The 24,020-nt window shown below is 43.2% G+C and overlaps 1 protein-coding gene across 3 annotated transcripts in view; it reads left to right on the forward strand.

Annotated features, from left to right (window-relative positions):
* Nucleotides 1–24,020, forward strand: part of Ctnnbl1 (catenin beta like 1) — a 153,828-nt gene that overhangs the window by 106,343 nt on the left and 23,465 nt on the right. For all 3 annotated transcript variants that reach the window (XM_048349167.1, XM_048349168.1, XM_048349166.1), the window contains 2 exons: nucleotides 20,861–20,958; nucleotides 23,189–23,269. In XM_048349167.1, the coding sequence (XP_048205124.1) occupies nucleotides 20,861–20,958; nucleotides 23,189–23,269 (179 nt within the window). The remainder of the gene's footprint in view (nucleotides 1–20,860; nucleotides 20,959–23,188; nucleotides 23,270–24,020) is intronic.

Genomic DNA, 24,020 nt, shown 5'->3' on the forward strand with positions numbered 1-24,020 from the left:
TTGTGCATTTGTTCAGCATCCACTATTATATATTTGGGGCTTTACAGGTGTCCAAATGAATGAGGCATTTTTATCACCTTTTTACAGATGAGAGTTTGTAGTTACCAAGTCCCTGAGGACAGGATCAACACCTACCTTTTTGGGTTATAGTACAAGTTAATGAAATGATGACTACAAATCTGACCATGAGTTTAGGCTGGTTAATTTTTTTTTTTTTTTTTTTTTTTTTTGCCAGTCCTGGGCCTTGGACTCAGGGCCTGAGCACTGTCCCTGGCTTGTTTTTGCTCAAGGCTAGCACTCTGCCACTTGATAGGCTGGTTTCTTAAGGCTTTTTCAATATTATGGTGGCTCCTTGGGTCTTCTGGTTGCTTATGTGGAGGAGGATTGTTTTTGTCAGCAAGCAGAGTTGGTTTCAAACCCCAGATCTACTCACAAACTTAGTATCGTAACCTTGAGGAAATTACTGAATCTTGAATTTCTCTTCAAGCAAACTGCCTGAGGAAATCTTCCCAAGATGTTGTGTGTGCTGGGAGGCGGGGGGGGGGGGGGGCGGTCATGATTATCCTACGTGGTCTCTAGCATGTGGATATTAAGTCAGTGGTAATACAGTTACGACCTCCCTTCCAAAATAGACATCCCCACATCTCCCCATTTTGTGTTCATGTGTCAGATGCAAGCTCTTGCTTTTTTGAGTATGAAAACCAACTGTGAACCAGGATACTATGAGTGGACAGGCTGGAACATACAAGATTTGCCACAGAGACAGGACAGCCACTATTTATCATGATGCTTAGAACCTTACTTCTCTAGTATGATGCTGGCTATTGTAGGCCAAGTTTATCTTTGCCTGATAGAGGCATCACACCCTTCCTTCTGTTTCTCTCTCTAGCTGCCAGTCTGGGCTACCCTTGTACAGGACCATTTCTATGGCTAGGTACCCAAAAGTAGGGCAAGAAGGCTTCACTTATTGTCTCGCTAGACAAACGACTAGTCTGTGTTTTGTACCAACTTGGTATTCTAGGTGGAAGGTGAACAAGCTCACAGCCCAGCTAGGAAGACGAAGAAACTTGAATTTATGTTATGAGGTAAAAATAGAGGCTGAATGAGTTCACAGCCCACCTAGGAGACGTAGAAAACCTGCATTTGTATTACAGAGTAAAAGGCAGACAGAAATTTGAGGCACTGTGAGAATATAGAGAGTTGCTACTCTCACCTGAGTGGTGAGAGAACAGGTGGAGATTAGAATCAGCCCTACCTTAGGCTTGTGGCCAAACTTGAGTGAAGTTAGCCAGATGAAGGAAAGGCAAGTGGAAATTAAGAGCTGGAAGAGGCGGGCTGCAGTGAGCCTGATACCTGGCTGCTGTCGATGTCATGTTGGACCATGTGAAAAATGCTGTTCCAGGGCCCATAAGCTGTGTTTCTTAGCCCACCCATGTGCATAAAACCATTGGGTCTGCACTGTTGTTAGCTCCCCAGGAGTAGCTCTGGGATGGAGTGGGAGATTGGGTAGTTACACAAAACTGAGCCTGAATGGCCGCTGAAGAGGCATTGTGCACCCAGACTGACTGGGTTCATCGGTGAGCAGGGCTCACCACCATGTTGGCGTCCATTGAGTTGGCTGTTAACGGTAGTTGCTTTACTCATTCTTGCCAGGAAAGTACTCCAATTTTTTTTTACAGGTCCTAGGGATAACATTAATTTCACTTATTTTGACTATTCCAGCTAATTTAGAACCAATTCAATTATCTTACTGAGGGCCTAGGTGGAGAGGGTGGGAGAAGCATTGATTATTGTTTTTCTTTTGCATTTTTTCATTTAGCTTTTTCGTAGCAACATGAGCAGAATTCTTATTTTGGAAAGAGAATTTTCTACCCATGCATTTGTGGTTTTGACAGTATGATTCTGTTAGTTTTTGTTTATAATCTTGATTAAATTTTATAGAAATGGTTTAGTATGTGATTATTCCCTTTATAGAAGTAAAACAAATACCAGCAATATAGAAGCAACACTTGAGAAATAGCCAGACCATTTCAGGTTATTTCCCTAGCATTTTTTAGGTGGTGCCAGTGCAGGACAATAACTCAGGAGTGAGGCAATAATTAACTGTGGACCGTGATTATTAGAATTGAACATATGATCTCTACAGGGATGTACTTCCCAGTGTCATCATGTGGGGGTGTTTTTGTTCCTAGTATTCTTTTACATATATTCTCGTTTCACCTCATGCCCATACTTGACAGGTGAGGACACTGAGTCACAGAGTAGGCCTTTAATACTTAGGGGGCTACACTGTATTTTAGAAGGCAAGATAACCCTCAGGTCAAAGAATTAGAGTGTGTTGAGCTGTGCTTGGATGTCATGGTGACTTTTCCAGGTATTGTGGGTGTGCTGGGACATCGCATTGGTAGGGAAATGAGGTGTGGACAGAAGGCTATAGTGACCAGTTTCATTTGGTTACAGAATAAGAAAAGGAGGTGAAGATAGGTTTCACAGGTATTTTTAAATGCATGAATATGTGAATGTGTTAGCATGTTGCCACCAAACAGAAGATACAGTGTGGAAGGGGGAAAAACTGAAAATAAGCTTGTATACATTTCATCGCTCATAAAGAATACAGTTAGAGATGTGAGATGTTTGTTAGTGTCCTTCTTCCTGGACTCTTGTAATATTGGATGTGATTTTTATATGCAGCAACCTGCAGGTTGTGGGGAAATGCTCTATTTAATCATGTTGCAGTCTTGTTTGTTTAGGTTTTTTTTTTAATAGTAGAAAAATGTCTTTGGCTTGCTTCTGTAGCCAGATTGATTTTGCTTGTGGGTGTCCAGATGCTGATGAGCTGTAATTAGCATAAGAAGGAGGCTGGAAAGATGTTGAACATTCTTTCCTGGTAGCCAAACAAAGGATCCCCAAACAGAAGTTATTCTCAAATATCATACTGAACAGAAGCAGCCCTTTGCTCATTTAGATATGCTCTATTAAAAGATGTCTGTATCGGGCTGGGCAGGTCATCACCCAAGAGAGTCCACTGGGGAAAACCTTGCTGCAACTGGTAGCAGGGTGATTTTTAAAGATAATAGGAAACAATACCTCCAGTAACCCAGAAGAGAAGAGCCCTGGCTGGCTTCAGAACACTCAACTTGCATTTCTGCCTTAACTCTTCTGTTTAGTTCTTGGCAAGTCATTGGGCTTTCTGAACCCCAGGTGCAGCATCTTTAAGATGTAGCCAATAATTTCTAGTGTGAGATATTATTGAGAATAATATCAGCATGTGAGACTAGAATAAGATAACATATAAAGTGCTTGTATAATATAAAATTATACACGTGTGTAAAATAGAGATGGTGTGTTAAATTTCTCGTTTTCCCCGTGTCTTCTGTTTCCCCAACGCTTTTTCTTTTTAGTACCTTTTGTCCCCTTATCCCTGGCTCTAAAGTAGAAAGAAACTTATTGTTAGTGTGTTCCTTATTTGCTGTGGGGTTACCACAAAATAAATTAGGCGTATCATTTTGATAATCACTAAAAAACCATGCCTACAACTTTCTTAGATGTATTGATTAATAATAAATCATGTCTGTGTTAAGTATGCCTGCTGGCCGGCCAACTTCTGGAATACAATGTTTCCTGCCTCCTTAACTGGTTCATCTGCCAAGCTGTGTCAGCCCTTAACCTGCTGAGCTGCCAGACAGTGTGTCAACTGGTCTGAGGTTACTGATGATGGTGGGATGGTGAACTTACCCTTGAGTATTCCTAGGTTCCAGAACATACATGATGTTATTATCCCTACTACCAGCTCTGGGTGGGGATCAACTTGTTTTATTACTGAGGGAACAGCCCCAGAGATGTTAAGTACTGTCTCAAATTGTACACACAGTTTAAGTTAATGTCTGCAGGAACCTAAAGCCCAAGTTCTTAATACTGTGTTTCAGTCTCTCAAGGAGATATCTGAAATCCAGAAAGTTAAATGACTTTCAATCACCAAGGCAACAATCCAGTAAGTGCTATTTCTAGATTCTGTTGTGTTAATCCTGATTTTAGTCTCCTTAAGGCATCCCTTTCATTTCTCTCAGCTTTGGAGTTTGTGACGTCAATTAGGAAAACCACTGTAGCATGGGTACCTCTTGAATTTGATCTCATTGTCACTCCTGCCTCTCGCCCACTGCCCCTATTTCTTCTCCTCCATTCCTTCCTCAAGTGGTTGCAGCTGTCTTCTGCCACTGTTCACTGTTCATGTATTCTTGCCTCTCTCCAAGCCATTCTTTACTCTTGGCCAGAACTTCTAGGGGAAAGAGGTAAACTGCCTCCAACACGTCTAAAGTGGAAATTGTAATCCTTTAAAGTCTTCTTAATACAAACCTAAGGTAAAATCTCCACTTTGACATGACACTGGAAGCCTGCCCTTTTGGCCTTGTCTGGCTGCCTCTTGCCCGCCTTGCCCATCCTCTGCAGTTCCCGGTAGCCTGAGCTGTGGCATTTCCTGCTCTGGGCCTCCTTTTTCACCTCCATATTTTGACATTCATAGCCTTTTTAAAGAAATGTATTGTTGTTGTAAAGGTGACATACAGGGGGGTTACAGTTACATAAGTCAGAAAAAAAGCACATTTCTCGGGGCTGGGGATATAGCCTAGTGGCAACAGTGCCTGCCTCGGATACACGAGGCCCTAGGTTCGATTCCCCAGCACCACATATACAGAAAACGGCCAGAAGCGGCGCTGTGGCTCAAGTGGCGGAGTGCTAGCCTTGAGTGGGAAGAAGCCAGGGACAGTGCTCAGGCCCGGAGTCCAAGGCCCAGGACTGGCCAAAAAAAAAAAAAAAAAAAAAAAAAGCACATTTCTTTTTGGACAATGTCACCCCTTGTCTTGATTTCCCCACTTCTCTTAGTAGGCTGTCCCCTTATGCTCACAGAAGCAGTCTTTGCATTCAGTAGCTGTCTGCTTATTTCCACTCAACTGCGCACTCTCAGACAAGGACTATGTCATGCTTGGTGGTAGGGGTGGGTAGGAATTCTTTTCATCTTTTGAATCCCTTTCAAGTACTCAATAAAATGGAAGGAAAATACCTTTTATTAAGGAGACTATCAAAAATATATCGTGTTCTTAGTATACTCATCACCCAGCTTCGATGATTATCATTTAGCCAATCTTATTTCATCTCTCCTCCTTTCTTCCTATAATAGTTTAAGGTATCTCTAGGTATCACATAATTTTACCTCATATGGAATTTCTAATTGCAAAATCAGTAACTGATATAAATGAGTGCCTTGAAGTTAGGTACTTAAATTTAGAAAAATCTAGCCAGAATATATCTTTTAACATTAAAACCTGCTGATAATTTAGCTTTGTGCCAGTAGATGTCAGAAATAGCTCAGTAAGCCAGGTGCTGGTGGCTCATGCCTGTAATCCTAGCTACTCAGGAGGTTGAAATGTGAGTTCAAGGTCATCCCCAGCAGGAAAATTCACTGGACTCTCCGTCTCTAAAATAACCAGTAAAAAGCCAGATTGGAAGCATAGCACAGATGGCAGAACACCAGCTAAATAAGCAAGCTTAGCAAGTGTTGGGCCTTGATCTAAAAAACCTCAGTACTGGAAGTACGTAAGTAAATAAATAAGATTAGTTCTGGGTTGCTCCCTTTGGCCCTGTTGACATTTTGAATGGGGTAATTCTGTCGTGAGGAGATATCATGGTCACAAGCACGAAGGGTGCTCAGTAGCATCTCTGCCCTAGGGGCAAAAACAAACCCCCCCATCATCACATTAAAATTGTAGTGTTTCAGACTGTGGAATCCTCTCCCTCCCATCCATCACTGAAAACCAGTAATACAGAGAAAGAAAAGAACGGTGTAGTGTTGTAGAGGTATGTTTAATAGACAGTTGTAGAAACCGAGTCCCAAAGTGAAGCATGCCTTTCTGATTTTGACTGTGCTTATTAGTATCATGCAAGAAAATGGTCTGAGTTCTCTGCTCCCTGAGCCAGTGTGTCTTACTGTATAGCACATAGAAATTATAGATGCTATAGACTGAGGTCAGAGGCTTTCTAGGAGCAGGCAGAAGTGCTGTGGTCTCAGTGGGGAGTCTCACTGATGGAGAAAGGTCTTCTGGCCAGGTGAGGGGCGATCTAGAATAGTTCTGCCAGCAAGGACACATGGCCAGCTGCACACTTGGAGCCTGCCGGCATCTGCCAGGCTGTTCATCATTCCTCTTCACCAGGTACTTGTGAGGAAGCTAACTGGGGAATTCTCTCCTTGAAAGTGTGTCTTAGATTCCTCAGTAGTAGGCAAGGAGGATTTGTTTTGAAGAAATATACTTTGAAGTCGGTTTTTGTCAGAAACCATCTGTTTTGTATAAAACAAAGAGACATTGGAGTTTCACTTTATCACTTTGTTCAAAATGGGCTCTCTGCTTATTTCTCACAATTCAGCTGGCTAAGCGGTGCCTGGGAAAGTTGGGTGCTAGGAAACTTAGTTCAGTAAAAAGGCAGCTATAGGGTAATAGAAAGAAAGCTGGCCTTGGGAGCCAGATCCATCATTTTATAGCTCTTTCTAGCTCTGCAAACTTCCGTAAGGGATATAACCTCTCTAGCCCTATTTATTTTTCTCTTCCATAAAATGGAGAGAATAATTTGCTATAAGGATGGCCATAAATATTGTATCAGAAAACGAGGGCTAGTGGTGTAGCTATGTGGTAGGTAAGAACCTGGTATACACAAAACTCTTGAGTTCCATCCCTGATACCACACAAGGAATAAAAGAGAGAGATTGGGAGGTGGGGGGAGGAAGGAGGAAGAAAATGATATGTGAACTACCAGCATTGCAGTCTTATCTATAACACTAATAAATGGTTTTCCCCTCATAAGAAAGGCCCATTGGGAAAGGCATGTGGACCTTGGTTCCTTATTATACACCTGCAGAAAGACCGCATGTAGGTGTATTGAAAGACTCACCTATACGATAATGATGCTGACAAGTCTTTAGTATATTTGAAAGCATATTGGATTGATTATATCCTGTCAGTAAAACAGAACATGGAATTGTTCTTCTCATACATAGTGTGGCTTAGGATGAACTGGGTTCTTTTATCTCCTCCTAACAAGAGGTCAGACCCTGTTCAATTGGGGTGCAAAGACATTTTGTCAGCACAGAACAATGTGTGTTTTTCAAGTAGCTTTTCTGTGAGAAAGATGATACAGTAGTTTGGTTTGTTTGTCTCAGATTGGAACTGAAAGAACTATGTGAGAGCAGCACTGAAATTCCTTGTATCCTTTCACTGTGTGGTGCCTAGCTGAAGGAAGAAAGGTTCAGAAGTCAGACTTCAAGCAAATGAACATAAGGCCACCTCGGGTCTGCATGCAGGCATTTCTGAGTTTCATGGCAATCATCAGAGCCCCAGAGCAGGAGGAAGTGCATGGGGATCCCTACTGCTGGCAAAGCTAAAGCCACCTAAAGAGGACTTCACTGCCTAATGTGAGAGGAATTGGAAGAGATTAGGCTGTCTGGATGAAAGTAGTGAGGAGCTGCACTTAGATCCTTCCCAAAGGCCAGGGAGTGGCCCCCACCCCAACACACACACACACACACACACACACACACACACACACACACATTCACCCACTCACTCACCCACTGATTTTCTATCCAGAGCCAGCATCCAGGGAAGGGCTTTCAGGAAAATAGCTGTCTTTCTCTATGCTGTGTTGTCCTTCCTTTTGCACTGAGGCAGATTGAAGCTTAGCAGGTAGGAAGTCAGGAGAACAGAGACATTTGTGAGGGATACTATGGGTGCGTTCTGTTGTTTGTGCCTAGCTTCAGTGTGAGTCCAGGCACTGATGTGGGTCCTCTCTGTTTTACCAGTCCTGTAGGCCATTTGAGAGGGCACTGAGCTAGCCATTACAAAGAATTCTTTGTAAACTTTAAAAAAGGCCACAGTACAAACATGTTCGCTATTTTTGTAGGATGTCAGGATTTTAGGGGGCTCCATTGGAAGGGTGAGGTTGTGTGTGATAATCTGCTTCTCCATCCTGAAAGAGCTTTCTAGGTTTCAGGCCTAGTTTAGTTTGCATAAATACTCCTGAAAGTGATCAGCCACAGGGGATGCAGCATTCCAGCAGCCTCACATTGCACCACTCTTCATCAAAGGCCTCAGTCCTGCCAGGTAGGAGCTGCTCTCACACCAGCTGTGTATCACACTACAGGTGTAGATGCTGTGGGTGGGTGGGTGGGACTATGAAGATAAAATAAAGATGACAAAGTCCACGCACTAATTTTCTGCCATTGTAAGGATGGAGGTTAATTGTAAAAGGCTAGGTCTGTCCTTCCCCTGGCTCTCCAGAATCTGTGTGTAATAATGGGAAGTATTCTTAAGAGACCCCTGGAGATAGGGAAAAGAAGAGCATGTACCTCTTCATCCACAGTTGCTTTGTGTGCTAAGACTTTCCAGGATGGGCTGTGTGACTACTTCTCAGAATGAGCAAAGCCACATTCATCTTTCTCGGTTCTAATACCTGAACTCTGAAGACTTCCAGTCTCCTTTGGCCCAACTTTGGTAGGAAAGAACTTAGGCATGAGTGCTTCAAGAAGGAAATCACATTTGTTCTGAACTAGTCCTAGATACTAGTAAGAAACTAAAATAGCAAGGTTTATTTCTCTTGGAGGCAAACAAGCCTAGAGGTTAGCAAAGTGGCTTCCCAATGCCATCAGGCCCAGATTCCTTCTGTCATCTATCCTGCTGTCCTTATCATAGGGCACAGAATGTATGTTGGCTTTTTAATGATCCCCACATTACCTATAAAGGTGCCTCGCTTCTATTTTCAAGATTTCCCTATGGTCTCAGATGGCTACTAGAGCTCCAGTTATTATATTCCAAGTATCAGGAATGCAGAAAGAACAGGGAAGGGCCAGAAGGGACATACCCCTTCCAGGATGTCCCAGACACCAGTTCAGCCTAGATTACTGACCTGAAGCTAGTCCCATGTGCCTACTTAGCTGTAAGGGAAGCTGTAGGGTTCCTTGTTTCATTTTTAAGCTGTTCGCTTTATCTTTCCAGATAAAATTCAAATGGGCTGTAAGACTAAGAGATGAGAGGAGATCCATTTTGGGATGGTTATTGTCTCCTCAGCCAGTCTGGCTGGGTTCCTTGATATAGTGAAAATCTTACTCTCATAGAATATGGCCAGGCCTCCAGAGTTACTGAGGTCCCACACCTTCCTCAGTCACACTGCTGCCACTGGAGAAATGGGAGGTCATAGGCAAGCACTCGAAGCTCCCCACACCTTCTCTTTCATTCCATCTGAGCTATGAACCACCATCCCTAATACATGAGCACCTGCCTTAGGAAGTCTCATGCTTTCAACTCTCACACCCTGAGGGAGTGTTTAGATGCCCAACATTCTGGTCTTTTCCCTCTGAACTCTTAAAGAAAAGCAGTATAGCACAGAGAAGCATTTCCTGGCACACACAGTCACTTCCTTATACAATACACTTTTTCCCACTGTTTCAGGGCTGTAAATTTAAGACAGCACTTAAGCATTTTTCTAGTCTATAGTACTGCTGGAACATTCTGCAATGTGAGAAAGGAGTCCCTATGGGAGTGGTGACAATGAGTAAGTCAGCCACAGTCAGTGTCCTTGCTCTGCACCCAGAAGGTGCTCAGGCTGTGTTCATGGGGTCTCATCACAATTGAAGAAAAAAGAAAGGAAAGAAAACTTAGCTGTATTTCAAGCAAAATGGGTGCTAGTGGACCTATTTCAGCGGAAAAGACATTCAGAGTTTGAAACAGCAGACATATAACTCCTTTTCTGAAAATCACCTTTGGGAGTTTCTTCATTTATATTCCAAGTTCACATTCCTCTCACTTCTGTCTTGCCTGCTTCTCAACATTTAAGTAAAATTTCAAACATACAAGAAAAGTGACGGAACTGTATAGCAAATACTTATGTACCCCATATACACCTAGATTCTTCAATTAACACTTTGCTGGGTTGTTAAAGCACATTTCTGTCCATTTCTTTTACCATCTCTCTTTTTTTTTTTTAATGTTGAAAGTAAGTTGCAGACAGCAGTATACTCCATCCTTCAATGCCTCAGTGTGTTTAGGTACTGTTTAGGTACAATTACAAAGTAAAGTGCAGAGGTCTTAAGTGTATTATTTAATGTGTTTTGGCAAATCCAATGTCAAGATGTAGAATATTATGATAGCCTAGAAAGTTCCTACCTGCCCCACCCTAATCACACACAAGGCAAACCACTGCCCTGTTTTCCACATTAACTCACTCATCTAGATCCTCAACCAGTGGGCTTATCCAGTGTGGGTGAGACTCAGCATGTTGCTTTTGAGATTTGTCCATAGTTGTAGTATGGTCCCAGATGGCTACTAGTGGTAGTTTGCTCCTTTTGTGGCTGAGTAGTATTGCATTATGTGGATGAATTTCTCCATTCTTCCTATTTCTAGGCTGTTTCAGATTTTTAGCCATTCGGAAATACAGCTCTGTGTGTCTTTTTGTGGTCAGATGTTTTCTTGACCTCTTGAGTGAATTCCTAGAAGAAAGTATTGGAATTGGTAGATGAAATTGCTGGGTCTTGAGAATTTTTTTTATATATAACTAGAATCTTATCATTGAATTGAGAGGAGACCTCATAAATTAAGCCATCCCTATTGTACAGACAAGGATAATGAGACTCAGAGAGTAAGTGGAGACCTGTTCAGTCTCAGAGAAGATTTTTCTTGAAGTATAAACTACAAATTGAGTCTACTATGTCCTAGTATTTTTTTTCTTAATTCTATTTTGCTCTTACTGGGGCTTGAACTCAGGAGCAGGGTGCTATCCCCAAGATTCTTTTGCTGAAGGTTAGTGATCTACCACTTGAGCTACAGCTCCACTTCTGGCTCTTATTTTGTTTGTTTGTTTTTTGTTTTTGCCAGTCTTGGGGCTTGAACTCAGGGCCTGAGCACTGTCCCTGGCTTCTTTTTGCTCAGGGCTGGCACTCTACCACTTGAGCCACAGTGCCACTTCTGACTTTTTTCTGTATATGTAGTGCTGAGGAATCAAACACAGGGCTTCATGCATGCTAGGCAAGCACTCTACCACTAGGCCACATTCCCAGCCCTTCCACTTCTGGCTCTTTCTGAGTATATTTTTTTATTGGAGATAAGAGTCTCACCAACTTTCCTTCCCAGGCTGGCTTCCAACCACAATCCTCAGCTCTCAGCCTCCTGAGTAGCTAGGATTACAGGTGTGAGCCACCAGCGCCTGACTGTCCTAGTATTCTTTGTCATTCTGAGAAAAGAGGAAAGGAATTGGGATTTTTATTCTGAAAGTTCACTATTTCAATTATTTATTGCTTAGGGGCAATTAGATATACCTGAAAGTGATATATAATCATTGATCTTGATCCTGTCATCTACATCTGATGCAACCGCTCCTCCAGTGTCCATCCCTGTCTCTTTCCAAGGATTATCTTTGCACACTGCAGAGTTGGTCATGCTGCCTCTTCTCTAGCATCTGTCCAGTCTGTCCTGTGGGATGAAGTCCAGACTCCAGTCAAATGTGCAGAATTTTTGACTAGTCCTCCTGCCTCACCCTCCATCCCCTCACCCACCCCCACAGCCTCTAGCTTACCTTGAGCTGTTTCTGTTTATCTCCATGCCTCTAAGCCTCTCATGTTTTGCCCAAATGCCCTTTCTACTTATTCTGCAGAATCTGGCACATCCAGACTCTTTAAAAATTATCTATTCCTTTTGTTCTCTCTTTTTTTTCAGGGAGTATGTTGTTTTGTGTGTGTCTGTCTCTTAAAGCCAACTCTTACCATGTGTCTCATTAGAATATCATCACACTCAGCATTAGTTGAACTGGCACAAGACTAGGGACAGAGAGGACAAAAGCTGGTCAGGCCTTTTGAGGACCATGCTGTCTTGGGTAGATACCTACAGCAGCATAGCTTTGGTTCAGCATGATGCACAGACAGGTAGCAGAGCAGAGAGTTCTGCTACATCCTTCCAGGCATTAAGTATTTTGAATGGAACTATCTGATTTTATTTGTACCCATATTCTTATTGATTGGTCTTTTAACTCCTGAGAGAAATGATCTAGTTTTATTAAAGTGAAACTAACATGGTTGGTCACTTGCTAGCTGTGAGACTACTCTGGGAGGTGATTTTTCTTTTCCCAACCAAATCTCTAGTTTCTTATCTGCAAAATGGGGAGACTGATCAAAAACATTCCCTAGGGTTGTTGTGAGAATTAAACAGGGTGATGTATGCAAAGCCCATTTAGGCACATAATAGGTCATACAAGGGTTATATCTTTAAGTAGCCTGTCTCTATAGACAGTGCCTACCACATATTGAATATTCAGAGGTGTTCATGAAGAACAGGAGTACATGCATTGTGTGTATGTGTTAAAGAGGTTATATTTAGATGCTCACACAGATCCATCTGCTTTGAGAGTGTTTGATCTACCTTGCATCAATATTCAACTGGCATGGCTGAGCACACATGCGTGACTCTTCTTGGGTTGCCACATCCCCTGCTAGGCAGATGTCCATTATCATGAAATGTAAAAAGGGAAAAATAATAATAATAAAGGCAGAGGAGTGTAATGTTATGGTTTGATTTGACAGGGCCTCCTGCTCCTTCAGCTGCCTGCCAGTGCTGGGCATGGAACAGGTTCATCTGTATTCTAACACACCACTGCTGAAGTGAAGATCGATCTAATTAGAGTATCTTAAATATCCTGTTTGCATCTTGAGTGGTACCAGAAACAAGAATGTCTGTCCATCTGGGGTAGCTGGAGGGAGGTGGGCAGCGAGGTTCAGCAATAAAACACAGACGGTTATAATTTTAGAAGTGTAAGAACATTGCCATATGAATTTCTTAAAACAAGAGCTAATGGCCTTGGATGCTTGGTGGAAACAAAGGCAACTCTGCAGCATGGCCTTGAATTTTAAAGCGGTCCTGGGAGATCTTGCCAAGATCTGATGGGTGCAGTACAGGGACCATTTCCATCCTAAGAATAGAACTCTAGCTGACCCATGTATGTATTTCTTAATGAATCATTGGGACTGCTGGCCAGCCAGGCTAGTCTAAGTTAACAGGACAGTAGTTAGGGACTACTTTTCATAGTCCAACAGTCACATTTATTCATGATCTGTACCCCACTTTTCCAGTTTCATCAACTTTCATCCTTTCCTCCCTCCTGCTACACTCCTCCCAAACCTTTGTCCCCTATGTGTTCCAGTTTAATCACTTTGCTTCATGTTGGTCCCTCTGCCTGAAATACACTCACTCACATTGCCCCTCCTCCCTGTATTCAGCTCAAATGCCCTGTTCCTGCCATTCTTCCCAGCTCCCCTGGCTGGAAGACTATTTGCTCCATCATTCGTTGCTGCCTCTTCCCCATTCATTATCACTTTTTACAATGTAATTTTACTTTACTTTGTAACTTTTTTGAGATATCATTTATGTATAGAAATTATACATATTTAAGGTGTACAGCCTGATCTTCTGATACACACACACACACACACACACACACACATACACTGTAAAATGAACACCCACCAAACTAATTGACATGCTTATCATCTCACAGTCACAATTTTCTGTCATGTAATTTGGATGTAATAGACCACAAGCACCTGGAAGACATGAGCAGTGTCTGGTTATCTTAAACACTGTATCTTATATGTGATGAGATTCTTCGGACTGTTGCAGGAATAAATGAGTTTGCAGAGGCCTCCTGTGGCCACCCACACAGCTCTTCAGCTCTTCTTCCTTTCTGGTGAATGCAGGCCTCCCCTGCCTGCTGCACTAAGGCTTTAGCACACAGCACTCTCTTAGAATGTGGAGGTACCTCTTTTGGCCCAGAAGGATAAGGAGGTTCAGTGGCTGGATTGTTGCTGTGCACCTCATCACCTTCTTCCCTTCCCCATTTTCCACTCACCCCTGACTTTGAGAATATGCTCTAGGTTTGTGCTTCAAGTGTTAAATGCAACCCCAGAATCTCAAAATCTGGCACTTGTCAATCTACCAACTTTTTTCTCCCCAAATGACACTACATGTTCATGGCCATTCATTTGCCAGGGTCATATCCAGCTCTGTGTCTGTCCCAGAAGTCTGAGAAAAACATTTTCCTTTTGTCTTAATTTTGTCCTAACCATCCATTTGTGCAGCTACCCCACTTGTCTACCCCACTGTTTTCTACCAAATGAATTAGTGACCCTTCCCTTAGGGGCCATGTATATTCCATATACTCTGTTGTAGCTGTTTCTCAGCTTGCTCAGAAGATTCTGAGCAGCTCCAGCCAGATTCTTTGGCCTCCACAGTTCCAGTACTTCCCACCTTGCCTGGAACATAAGAGATACTCAGAACTTTGAATGAAGGAATGACTGTTGAACACCACTTAGTGCATTGTAATTATACTGAGCTTATACAACTCAAGTACTGGCTACTTCTTATTTCCTATACATACCACATGTTCTGTTTTAAACTTTCACAGCAGGACTAAAAAGCAAATGACTATTATTGCCAAGTCCATGTATTTTTATTCAGAGGTAGAACCATTTCTGCTTAGATGTGCTTGCTGTGTCCTTCAGCTTCATAGTAAATAGTTATTGCCCTTCTCTGGGCTGTCTGTTTCTCCCAGAATCTTGTATTATTTGGCTTTAAAGGAAGCCCCATACAGGCAGTTTGGTTTAATTTATTGTGGAATTAAAGAGTCTGAGTGAAGTTGGCCTTGCTCCATTTGGGGGTTAGAACAAATCTTGACTTACAGAAAAGAGCCCTACCAGCTAAGAGTCAAGGAAGCTGGTTCCTACTTTTTTCTCAGCCAGAGCAAATTAGTATGACACCATCAGTGGGGAGCATGTTGTCAGGTGCAGTGCGGAAAGGAGTTAGCTGGAGCTCTGGCAGGTGCACATGTGAGAGTTTCTCTTAGGTGCTCTTGGTGGATAGATCAGATCTCAGATTACAGTTTGATGAGGACTACTATGCACATAACTCATTTGACACAAAAGATTTAATAGATAGGCAGGACAGCTCCATTTTACAGAAAAGAAAACTGAGACTCAGATCCTGCACCATGCTCAAGCCAGCCATGAGTACCAGAGACAAGATGTGAATCTGATCCTAAAGCCTCACACAAGGTTAATTCATTGACTTGTCATCCTGTCTGTAGTAGATCTCCAGTGTGAGTCCTCTCAAGGTCTGGGTGCCTTTTATCAGGATACCCTGACAGGCCTCCTCCTGAGCAGGCCTATCTTAAAGGCACATAGCTCCTCTCACAGAGAGGTACTATTACCAAGCACTGACTAGGATTTGAACATACTTGTTTTGAATAAGGATGGCAAAAACTGCTCCATTCTACTCTTTACAAAATGGTACACCGTGTAAATCCTGGTTGAGGCAACTGCCTGAGCTAATCTGGAAAGACCCCTGACTTGAGTGTAATTGACAACAGTCCTTAAGTAAGGTGCTTCCAGAGATAGATCTTTGGAAGTCCATGGAAACATGTTTACATTTGTGGTTGTACTCGGGGAGCGATAACATGCATTTGTGTTCATACAGATTCTCAAAAGTACCCTGACCTGGGGGCAAGAAGGCACTTTGTAGATTTGAGGTTCCAGTGGCCCCACTCTTAACCTGGGGCAAGCCACATCCCTTCTCAGGGCATTCTTTTTGTACTCACACCTGTGGAGGAGGCTGGCATAGAATTTCTAACCCTCTTTCTAGCTCAGAAAATTATAGAACTTTTAACTGCCCCTAGAAAATCAAACATCCAGCCTCCTGCATGTATACCAGGCTAACCCATTGCTAATTACCCTTGAGAGGCCCTGAGGAGAGGAGAGCTGGGGGAAGGGTGGTCCAGAGCCACCACTCTAGGCAGTTTCAGTAATTAGTGTCTGAGGCAGCCAGTTGTCTGAGTGTTGAGCAAGGTGTCCAGCAGGCAGGGACTCACACAGACACAACATCAATACCAACTCTAGCCCTCTACCCAGACCCCAGATGCCCACGTTCCCAGCTTAGTGAGCTGAAAAGGTAGATTTTTCTTGGGCCTCCATTCTCTGGAGCCTGGTGAGTTCTCTGTGTGTGTGTATATGTGTGTGTGCGCGCATGTATGCACACACGTATGTGTGTGCGTGCTCTCTTTGCAGTGAGCTACTACATCCACTGTCTGCATTGACAGCTCCATAGCCATCCTTCACCTCCATTTTATCCTGTCGGAATGACAGAGCAGCTGAGCAGTGTTGGCCAGCAGATAAAACTGTTATCTCTTCTGCTCTCTGTGCCAGCAGCTCCCCATCTCCTTGGTGCATGAAAAATTGACACCACCTTGGGCTGAAATCTGTTCTTAGAGGAGCTACATTTATTAGTAGCTAATGAAACGGTGTGTACTAAAACTTAGGGTAGCTGAAGTGTTTCCCTATCTGGCGGGCCACACCTAGACAAGAAGTGAAGGAACACAGGCAGCCTCAGGTCTCCTGAAATTGACCACCTATCTTTTACAAATAGGTTAATATCATCTGTGTTTATGTGCATTACAGTTGGCCAATGTTTGGGATGCATTGTGAGAATGCATGTTAATAGAATGGTTCTTTTGTACATTAAATTTTCCTCTCCAAAATGAACAACTGTTCCTGATACCTTCTTTCTGCCTGCCATCAAGCACCCTCCCCCACCCTGTTGTTGAGGTATATAAGAACACTATCTTGGAACTTTTTTGTCCTACTTAATCAAGATTAAGCGAGAAAATTACTGCAAAGTTCTGGTTCAGTATTTGGAACTTCCTGAAACCCAAAGATTCTTCTTTATTTAGACTCTGGAAGAAATTGCTTCTGGAAAGACTAATTTGGTAAAATAGAGAAGAGAAGTTGTTATTCATGTTATACTCCATATGGCCTTTGCTTCATTTTACTCTCATTAAAACTGTCGCTGTTTTTTTAATCCACATTTGCATAGTGCCTGTGTTTTGGGCACTGTGCATGCCATATGAAGTATATTTTCAGGCTTTGCTGTTTCATTTCTGGTCTCTTCTTTCACGGTGTTGATGAGTACCTTGGTTGTGGGGATGATAGGAAAGCCTACAATTTGGAATCAAGACAACTAGGGTTTGCATCACCACATACTCAAGCCTGTGGTCTTAAATGAGTTAACCTCTTGAGGCCTTGGATTGCACATTAATAAAATGAAGATGAGGATGGCACCTTCTTGTAGCTGATTTGTAAGGGTTTAATGAGAAATCTGTGTACAGACCCAAATAAGCCTACTGTCATAGATACATAATAAAACAGTGACAGTTGGTGTACCTTACCTACTTTGGGAGGAGGGTACTGGAAATCTAACCCAGAGCCTTACATATACTAGATAAGCATGCTACCACTAAGCTATTACTAAGCCCTTCAGATAGGAATTTGAAGCTGCTTTCAGCAAAACAATATAGTAGTAATAAAACTTAGCTTGGAATAAGAATTTGTCAAAAGACAAATGTCAAACTAGAGAAAATCTTTGCAACATAGATGAAAAACATAGTATTATTAATTTGGGCAAAGGATATATATTGTCATAGATACATACACATTTGAAAATCTAAAGTTTAAAAAAGTCTATAAAAATGAGCTGTGTAGGACTCGGAATATGGCCTAGTGGCAAGAGCGCTTGCCTCCTACACATGAAGCTCTCGGTTCGATTCCCCAGCACCACATATATGGAAAACGGCCAGAAGGGGCGCTGTGGCTCAGGTGGCAGAGTGCTAGCCTTGAGTGGAAAGAAGCCAGGGACAGTGCTCAGGCCCTGAGTCCAAGGCCCAGGACTGGCCAAAAAAAAAAAAAAAAAAAAAAAGAACTGCGTAACTTGTGGTTAGGGATGGAAAGGTGACACTGGGAGAAAGTGAAGAAAGGGGTCATATTGTTAAAAAAAAAAAATTTTTTTTTTTTTTTTTTTTGCTCATTACCTGACATATAAAATGATAACCCAGGGGCTGGGAATATGGCCTAGTGGCAAGAGTGCTTGACTCGTATACATGAAGCCTTAGGTTCGATTCCTCAGCACCACATATATAGAAAAGGCCAGAAGTAGCGCTGTGGCTCAAGTGGCAGAGTGCTGGCCTTGAGCAAAAAGAAGCCAGGGACAGTGCTCAGGCCCTGAGTTCAAGCCCCAGGACTAGCAAAAAAAAAGAAAAAGAAAAAAAGAAAACCCAGCTGGGTGCTAGTGGTTCATGCCTGTAAATCCTAGCTACTGGGGATACTGAGATCTGAGGATCGTGGTTCAAAGCCAGCCTGGGCAGGAAAGTCTGTGAGACTCTTATCTTCAATTAACTACCAGAAACCTGAAGTGACACTGTGGCTCAAAGCGGTAGAGTGCCTTGAGCAAAGAGCTCAGAAAGTACCCAGTGAGTTCAGGCCCCATGACCAAATAAATAAACAAAATAATAACCCCTCTGTATACCTTAATAACAATAAAACTGTATTTTAGAAATAAACCACAGTTAATAACTAGAGAAGAAGACCTTCCAGGAAATGGAATAAGTACAAAAGCCATTAGCTAAAGTGTCATGTACATGTGGAGGTAGGGAGACCAGTCATTAGACACTATGGATCCTGGGGAAGATATAGACCAATCATAGTGCATTTAAAGTTTTATACACACACACACACACACACACACACACACACACACACAGATTGTTTCCAGCTGTCATGCAAATTCCAAAGTTTCAGATCTGAGTTCGTTAGATTGACTGCATTCATTATGCCTTGTCTCACGAACCAGTTTACCAGCTGAAGGGATCAGAGCCACATTCAGCGTATGTGGCCCAGGATTGCAGACTGTGAGTCCCCTTACTCTTCCTGCCTTGAGTCTTCCTTCTTAGCATTCACAGAGATCAGAGGGTTTACCCTGACTGCTCCAAAGATGGTCCCCTTTTACCCTATCTTTTCATTCAGAGCCACGCCACTTTAGCTCATCCATACACTGGGTTCCTGGTGTTCTTTGCCGTCCTATGGACCAGGACTTGTTCTTTCCAATTCCCATTTTCATTCCATCCTCCCCTTGAAGGCAATGACTGCAGACAAGCTTACACCACCTCACTCCCAGCTTTACACAAAATTGAAAGATATCTAGAATTCTACAGTGTCTGTCTGGGCTCCACCACCGCCACCAGAATTTAATACAGAGAGCCTGCTTTGTTCCCATTCCTTCAGCAAGTGTTCCTAATGTATAGACACCTCTGTGTCTATGCATTGTTTTATGCTGCAGATATGACAGTGACAGCAAGTTGAAAACTCTGCCTTTGTAGAAATTATATTCTAATTGAAAGGAAGTGGACAAAATATGGAAACATGTAGAAGGTAAGCTGTTATAAAGAGAAAAATAAAGCTGATGAGGCTCCAGAAAGGCTGTGTTGGGCCTTGCATTTGTAAAGTGAATGGACAAGGGGAGAGCCTCATGGAAAATGAGGCAGGTGAGTCCTACTGAATGTGAAGACTAAGTGACATGACTGGTGTGAGCATTTCAGAGGAAACAGCAAAGGGCAGTGGCCCTTAGGCAGGAGTAGCTGGTGTCAGAAACAGATTTAGTCTGAGTGGCAAGCCATGGGAGGATTTTTAACAGATCAGCCTTTGGATTTTAACCTGGAGAAGCATTTTGACTGCTCTTGAGGGTATGTCCATGGGCAGGGAGAAATTTAAAAACCTGGGTGCCACGAACTAGATGGAAAAGACTATGGGGAAGAAGACGAGGAGCTTGCTAAAGCGAAAGGATTTATGACAAGAAGGCAAGAGCAAGAGTATATGAGAATAGATGTTCGGAAGACAGGACTGGCCTATAGGTTCAGGTGTGAGGGTCTCATCATGCCTGATTCCCAAAGCCATAAGACAGGATGAGAACACCAAGGGAGTGGATAAAGAGAAGATAAATGTCTGAGGACTGAGTGAGTCTAGCATTCAGAGATTGAGAAACGAGGGGGTGGGGATGCTTAGGACATGAGGGAATGACACCTATGAAGCAGTCAAGAACGGGTCTGCTGTTTGTGGCCACGCTTAATAGTCAAACGACTCTGAGAACTCATGTGACTGGCACAAGAAGATGTTGCTAGGTTTGCAAGCAGAACCTTTGCTGTTCATACTGAACATCTCATTTCAAGATAAACTTTACCATTTCTCCATGAGTTGATTTCTGTCACCTCCTTTTCAAGGTCATTACTGACATTTTTTTTTCCAAAATTCTTTTTTAAACAAAAAAAGAAATCTCTCCCCAAAAGAAGCCTGTGCCATCCCTTCATTTGCCCTTTTCTCCGTGCTGCTCCCAGACACTTCCAAGTCATGAGAATTTGGGAGGCACCATCTCTGGCTTGAAGGGCTCACAGTCAGCTCCCTTACACAAGGAGTGGGGTTTCAACTGCACCAGAATGTAGCATGGTGCTGAGGTCCTATCATATTTCTTATTTAATTCCAGGGCATTTGCTTGAGAAAGTTATAAAGTAATTTGAGAATCCAGTGGAACATCTCTTATTCATCATTTGTCCATGGCATGACTAGTATTCATATTCTGTTCACAGGCTATATTTCTATAAAGAGGAGATTAGCTTGAGGTACTTTTGTGGACAATACAAACCAATTAATTCCAGGCAGGGTAGAAATCCTCACTTGGTTTGAATCCCTCGCCCATGTTGCCCTTGAGTCTATCATCCCTTCTGACTGCAGTGTGTGGAAATCAGTGCTTTTTTCCGATGACACCATTGAGGTTCTTGTCTTATTAATCAATAGCAGCAGTCAGAGAGGCCCACTTATTCCTCCTTCAATAGACCAGACCAGGCCTTGAAGAGAGGTAATAATTACTGCTCTGATCTCAGCATGTTTTCTTTTCTCCTTCCCACCCAGAGCATGTCTGTTCGATCCTGGCTTCCCTCCTGCGCAACCTGAGAGGGCAGCAGCGGACCCGGCTCCTGAATAAATTCACAGAAAATGACAGTGAGAAGGTGGGTGACTGTGACCTTGAGGATGCAAGCAGGACTGGTGGGTGGGGAAGGACTCTTATGTGATAGGATCTGAGGAAGCTGGGCCTCACACTGCTGCCCTATCTAGCATCTGGGCTCTTGGTTTGCATCTCTAAAGTTCTGCTGCTCACTGCCATGTCCAAATGCACTGTCCCAAGAGCAGTGGTGATCCCTGAGCAAGATAGCAGTGGGCACTTTAGGCAAATATACAGACCCATTGAGAGTGGATTCTAATAGGATTTTTGGTTGGGATGGGGGTGGTGTGTACAGCAGAGCAAAATGATAGCATAGGCTCTGGATTCTATGTATGGATTTGAACCTGTTCTTGATGTATGCCGCTCTAAACCTCACTTCCCCAGCTTGAAATTGGAGCCCTTAGTATCCATCTGGAAGAGTTGATGGGAGGTGAATTGGATGAGGTCTTACTGGGTGGTGGTGATGATAAGGAAGCAGTAGAGCTCATCCTAGGTGGGCTGTGGAACTGGTGATGATTACTAAATGAGATTGGATGGGTATTTTATATTGTTACCTCCTGTGCCAAACCGAACAATTGTAACAATAATAGGAGCTGCCATTTATTGAGTGACTGCTGAGTGGGTAATAGAGCAGCTGCCTTGCGTTGTGGCGTGTAATCTCATAACTGTGGCTCATCCTTATGTCACTATCACTCACATTGTCAGATAGGAAGTTGAAGTGTAGAGACATAATGTGACTTACCCAAGATCATACCACTAATAAGAGCAGCGCTAGGATTTGAACCCAGGCTGCTGAATGCAAATTTTTATAGCACCATTCATAAGCAGACAATGGTAAAGGAGGAAAGCAAAGGCTCAAAACCTGACTTTGAACTTGTAATAAGTGCTTTTCCTGCTTGTGTCTGAAGCAGGGCTGGAGTTACTTCCTGCTTTCAAGAGAGGTCAAGGAGTATCTGAGCCCCCACCCCCCACCCCCCGACTGGAGCAGTGTAACACTGCTAAGAGCCATCAGGTTAGGACACAGAACAAGTCAATCATGCACACTCTGACATCTTTTAACATCTGAACTCCATTTGATGCGAGTTGTTGTCATTTCTCTGCTGTACTTTCTCAAGGTTTTTATTGTTGTTGTTTGTGACAAAACATAGGAAATGGGGCTGGGAATGTAGCTTAGTGGTAGAGTGCTTGCCAAGCATGCATGAAGCCCTGGGTTCGATTCCTCAGCACCACATAAACAGAAAGAGCCGGAAGTGGTGCTGTGGCTCAAGTGGTAGAGTGCTAGCCTTGGGTGAAGGAAGCCAGGGACAGTGCTCAAGCCCTGAGTTCAAGCCCCAGGACTGGCAAAAAAAAAAAAAAAAAAACCCATAGGAAATAATAGACATGGAAATACTTTGTAGCAAAAATACATGAAGTTTTCAGGTCACCCTAGCTGCAGGGGATTTGAGCACAAACTTCCTGGGCTATCTGAGGCAGAGCAGGAGCAGTATCCCCAACTGACCAATACCACCAGCTCCTGGGCCAAGAACCATGGTGATATCAACCTTCCTAGAAGATAGATCCGAAGTCTGAGATTCACCTTGTTCCTTCAATTCTTTGGAAGTCGTAGGGGGAAAAAAGAAAAGAAAAGAAAACTTTTCCAAACTGTCTGAGTGGTCCTCAGGCCATGTTCGAAGCATGACTCTGCTAAGCTTAAAACTGACTCTGAAGGTACTACCGAACAAGAGTCAAAGCCTTGTTTCAGGTCGCTGAAGGAGTTTTTCTTGCACTCTGTTTTGATTCAAAAGCAACTAAAAAATTTTTACTCAGGCAGCTTAAAAAAAAAAAAAAAGATCAGCTCTGGGGCAGAATCAGAACATGAAAGGTTTCAGTTTGGAAAAAAAGATCTCAGTAAAGTTCTAAGTGAATATCAAGTATGTAACTTCAAGCACTTTCTCTTTGCAAGAAGGCACTTGAATCTTTATTTATTTATTTGTTGTTACAACTTGAAGTCCTAAGAGTGGTAGAAGGGTTGGGAGTGTATCTTCTCCTTTGGGGAATGGGCCTGCATTGAGGCTGCGAGCATCCTAAGTGTTTGCTCTGTTCCACCCTGGCTCTTCGCTCTATTCCTGATGTGTTCCTAAGCAGTGCTCTTCTCCCATGGCAGAATTGGAAGCATGGTCTCCCTTTGTAAGCTGTGACAGTGAGATGGGGAGGGCTTCGCTCTGCCTTTCTCACTCCTGGTGAAATCTCTCTTTCAGGTTGACAGACTAATGGAGTTGCATTTTAAATACCTGAGTGCAATGCAGGTGGCTGACAAGAAGATTGAAGGGGAAAAACACGTACGTATCCCTACCCACCTTTTACCACTTGTTGACTTGAACCCCATTTGGTTGATCCTTGTGTACCTCCCTTCTTCCAACAAGGTAGGTGAGAACAAAGATGCATCAGTGGCCATGGTGACACCTAACATGTTGTTCTGAGGGAGGTGTGCTGAGGCAGGGCAAGCCCAGGACAGAGGAGCTGGGAGGAAGCTGCAAGCCTTCAAATTCAACTCCCCTGCTTATAAGATGGAACACTGGAGACCAGAGGAGGGAGGCCCAGATGGCTGCAGCCAAGTGACGTCCTAGGGTCCAGCATGATTGGTGCATTTTCTTGTGCTGAGACTTAGCGAGGAAGTAAGCCCTGGTAGTTTTCTTGATGGGGCTGTGAGATGCCCCTAACTTCTGTGTTCCTCCCCCACTTACATTGCATTACCTTCCATCTCCACTTCTATAATCATCATACTCGTTAATCAGGGCAAGCTTTTAATGTCCGATCTCTGTCCTTTTCCCTACATGAGACTCCTCAGTCTTTGGTGTTCCCTGCCTCGCTTTTTCACAGTGGGTAGGAAACCTCATTTCCCTGTGATCTTGATTCCCTGGATCAGTGTTCTCTAATTGCTCTTCCTGCCTTAAAGAGGCTCTTGTGAGACTTTGGATACTCCAGGGTGGGAGATCCCAATGCAGCACCCCCCACCACCCCAACTGTGAACAGAGCTCTTACACTTGCCCTCCAGCCATGCTGCAGTTTGGGTGCCAGTCCCTGTGATGT

This window comes from Perognathus longimembris, chromosome 6, assembly GCF_023159225.1.
Source record: "Perognathus longimembris pacificus isolate PPM17 chromosome 6, ASM2315922v1, whole genome shotgun sequence".
NCBI classification, from domain to species: domain Eukaryota; kingdom Metazoa; phylum Chordata; class Mammalia; order Rodentia; family Heteromyidae; genus Perognathus; species Perognathus longimembris.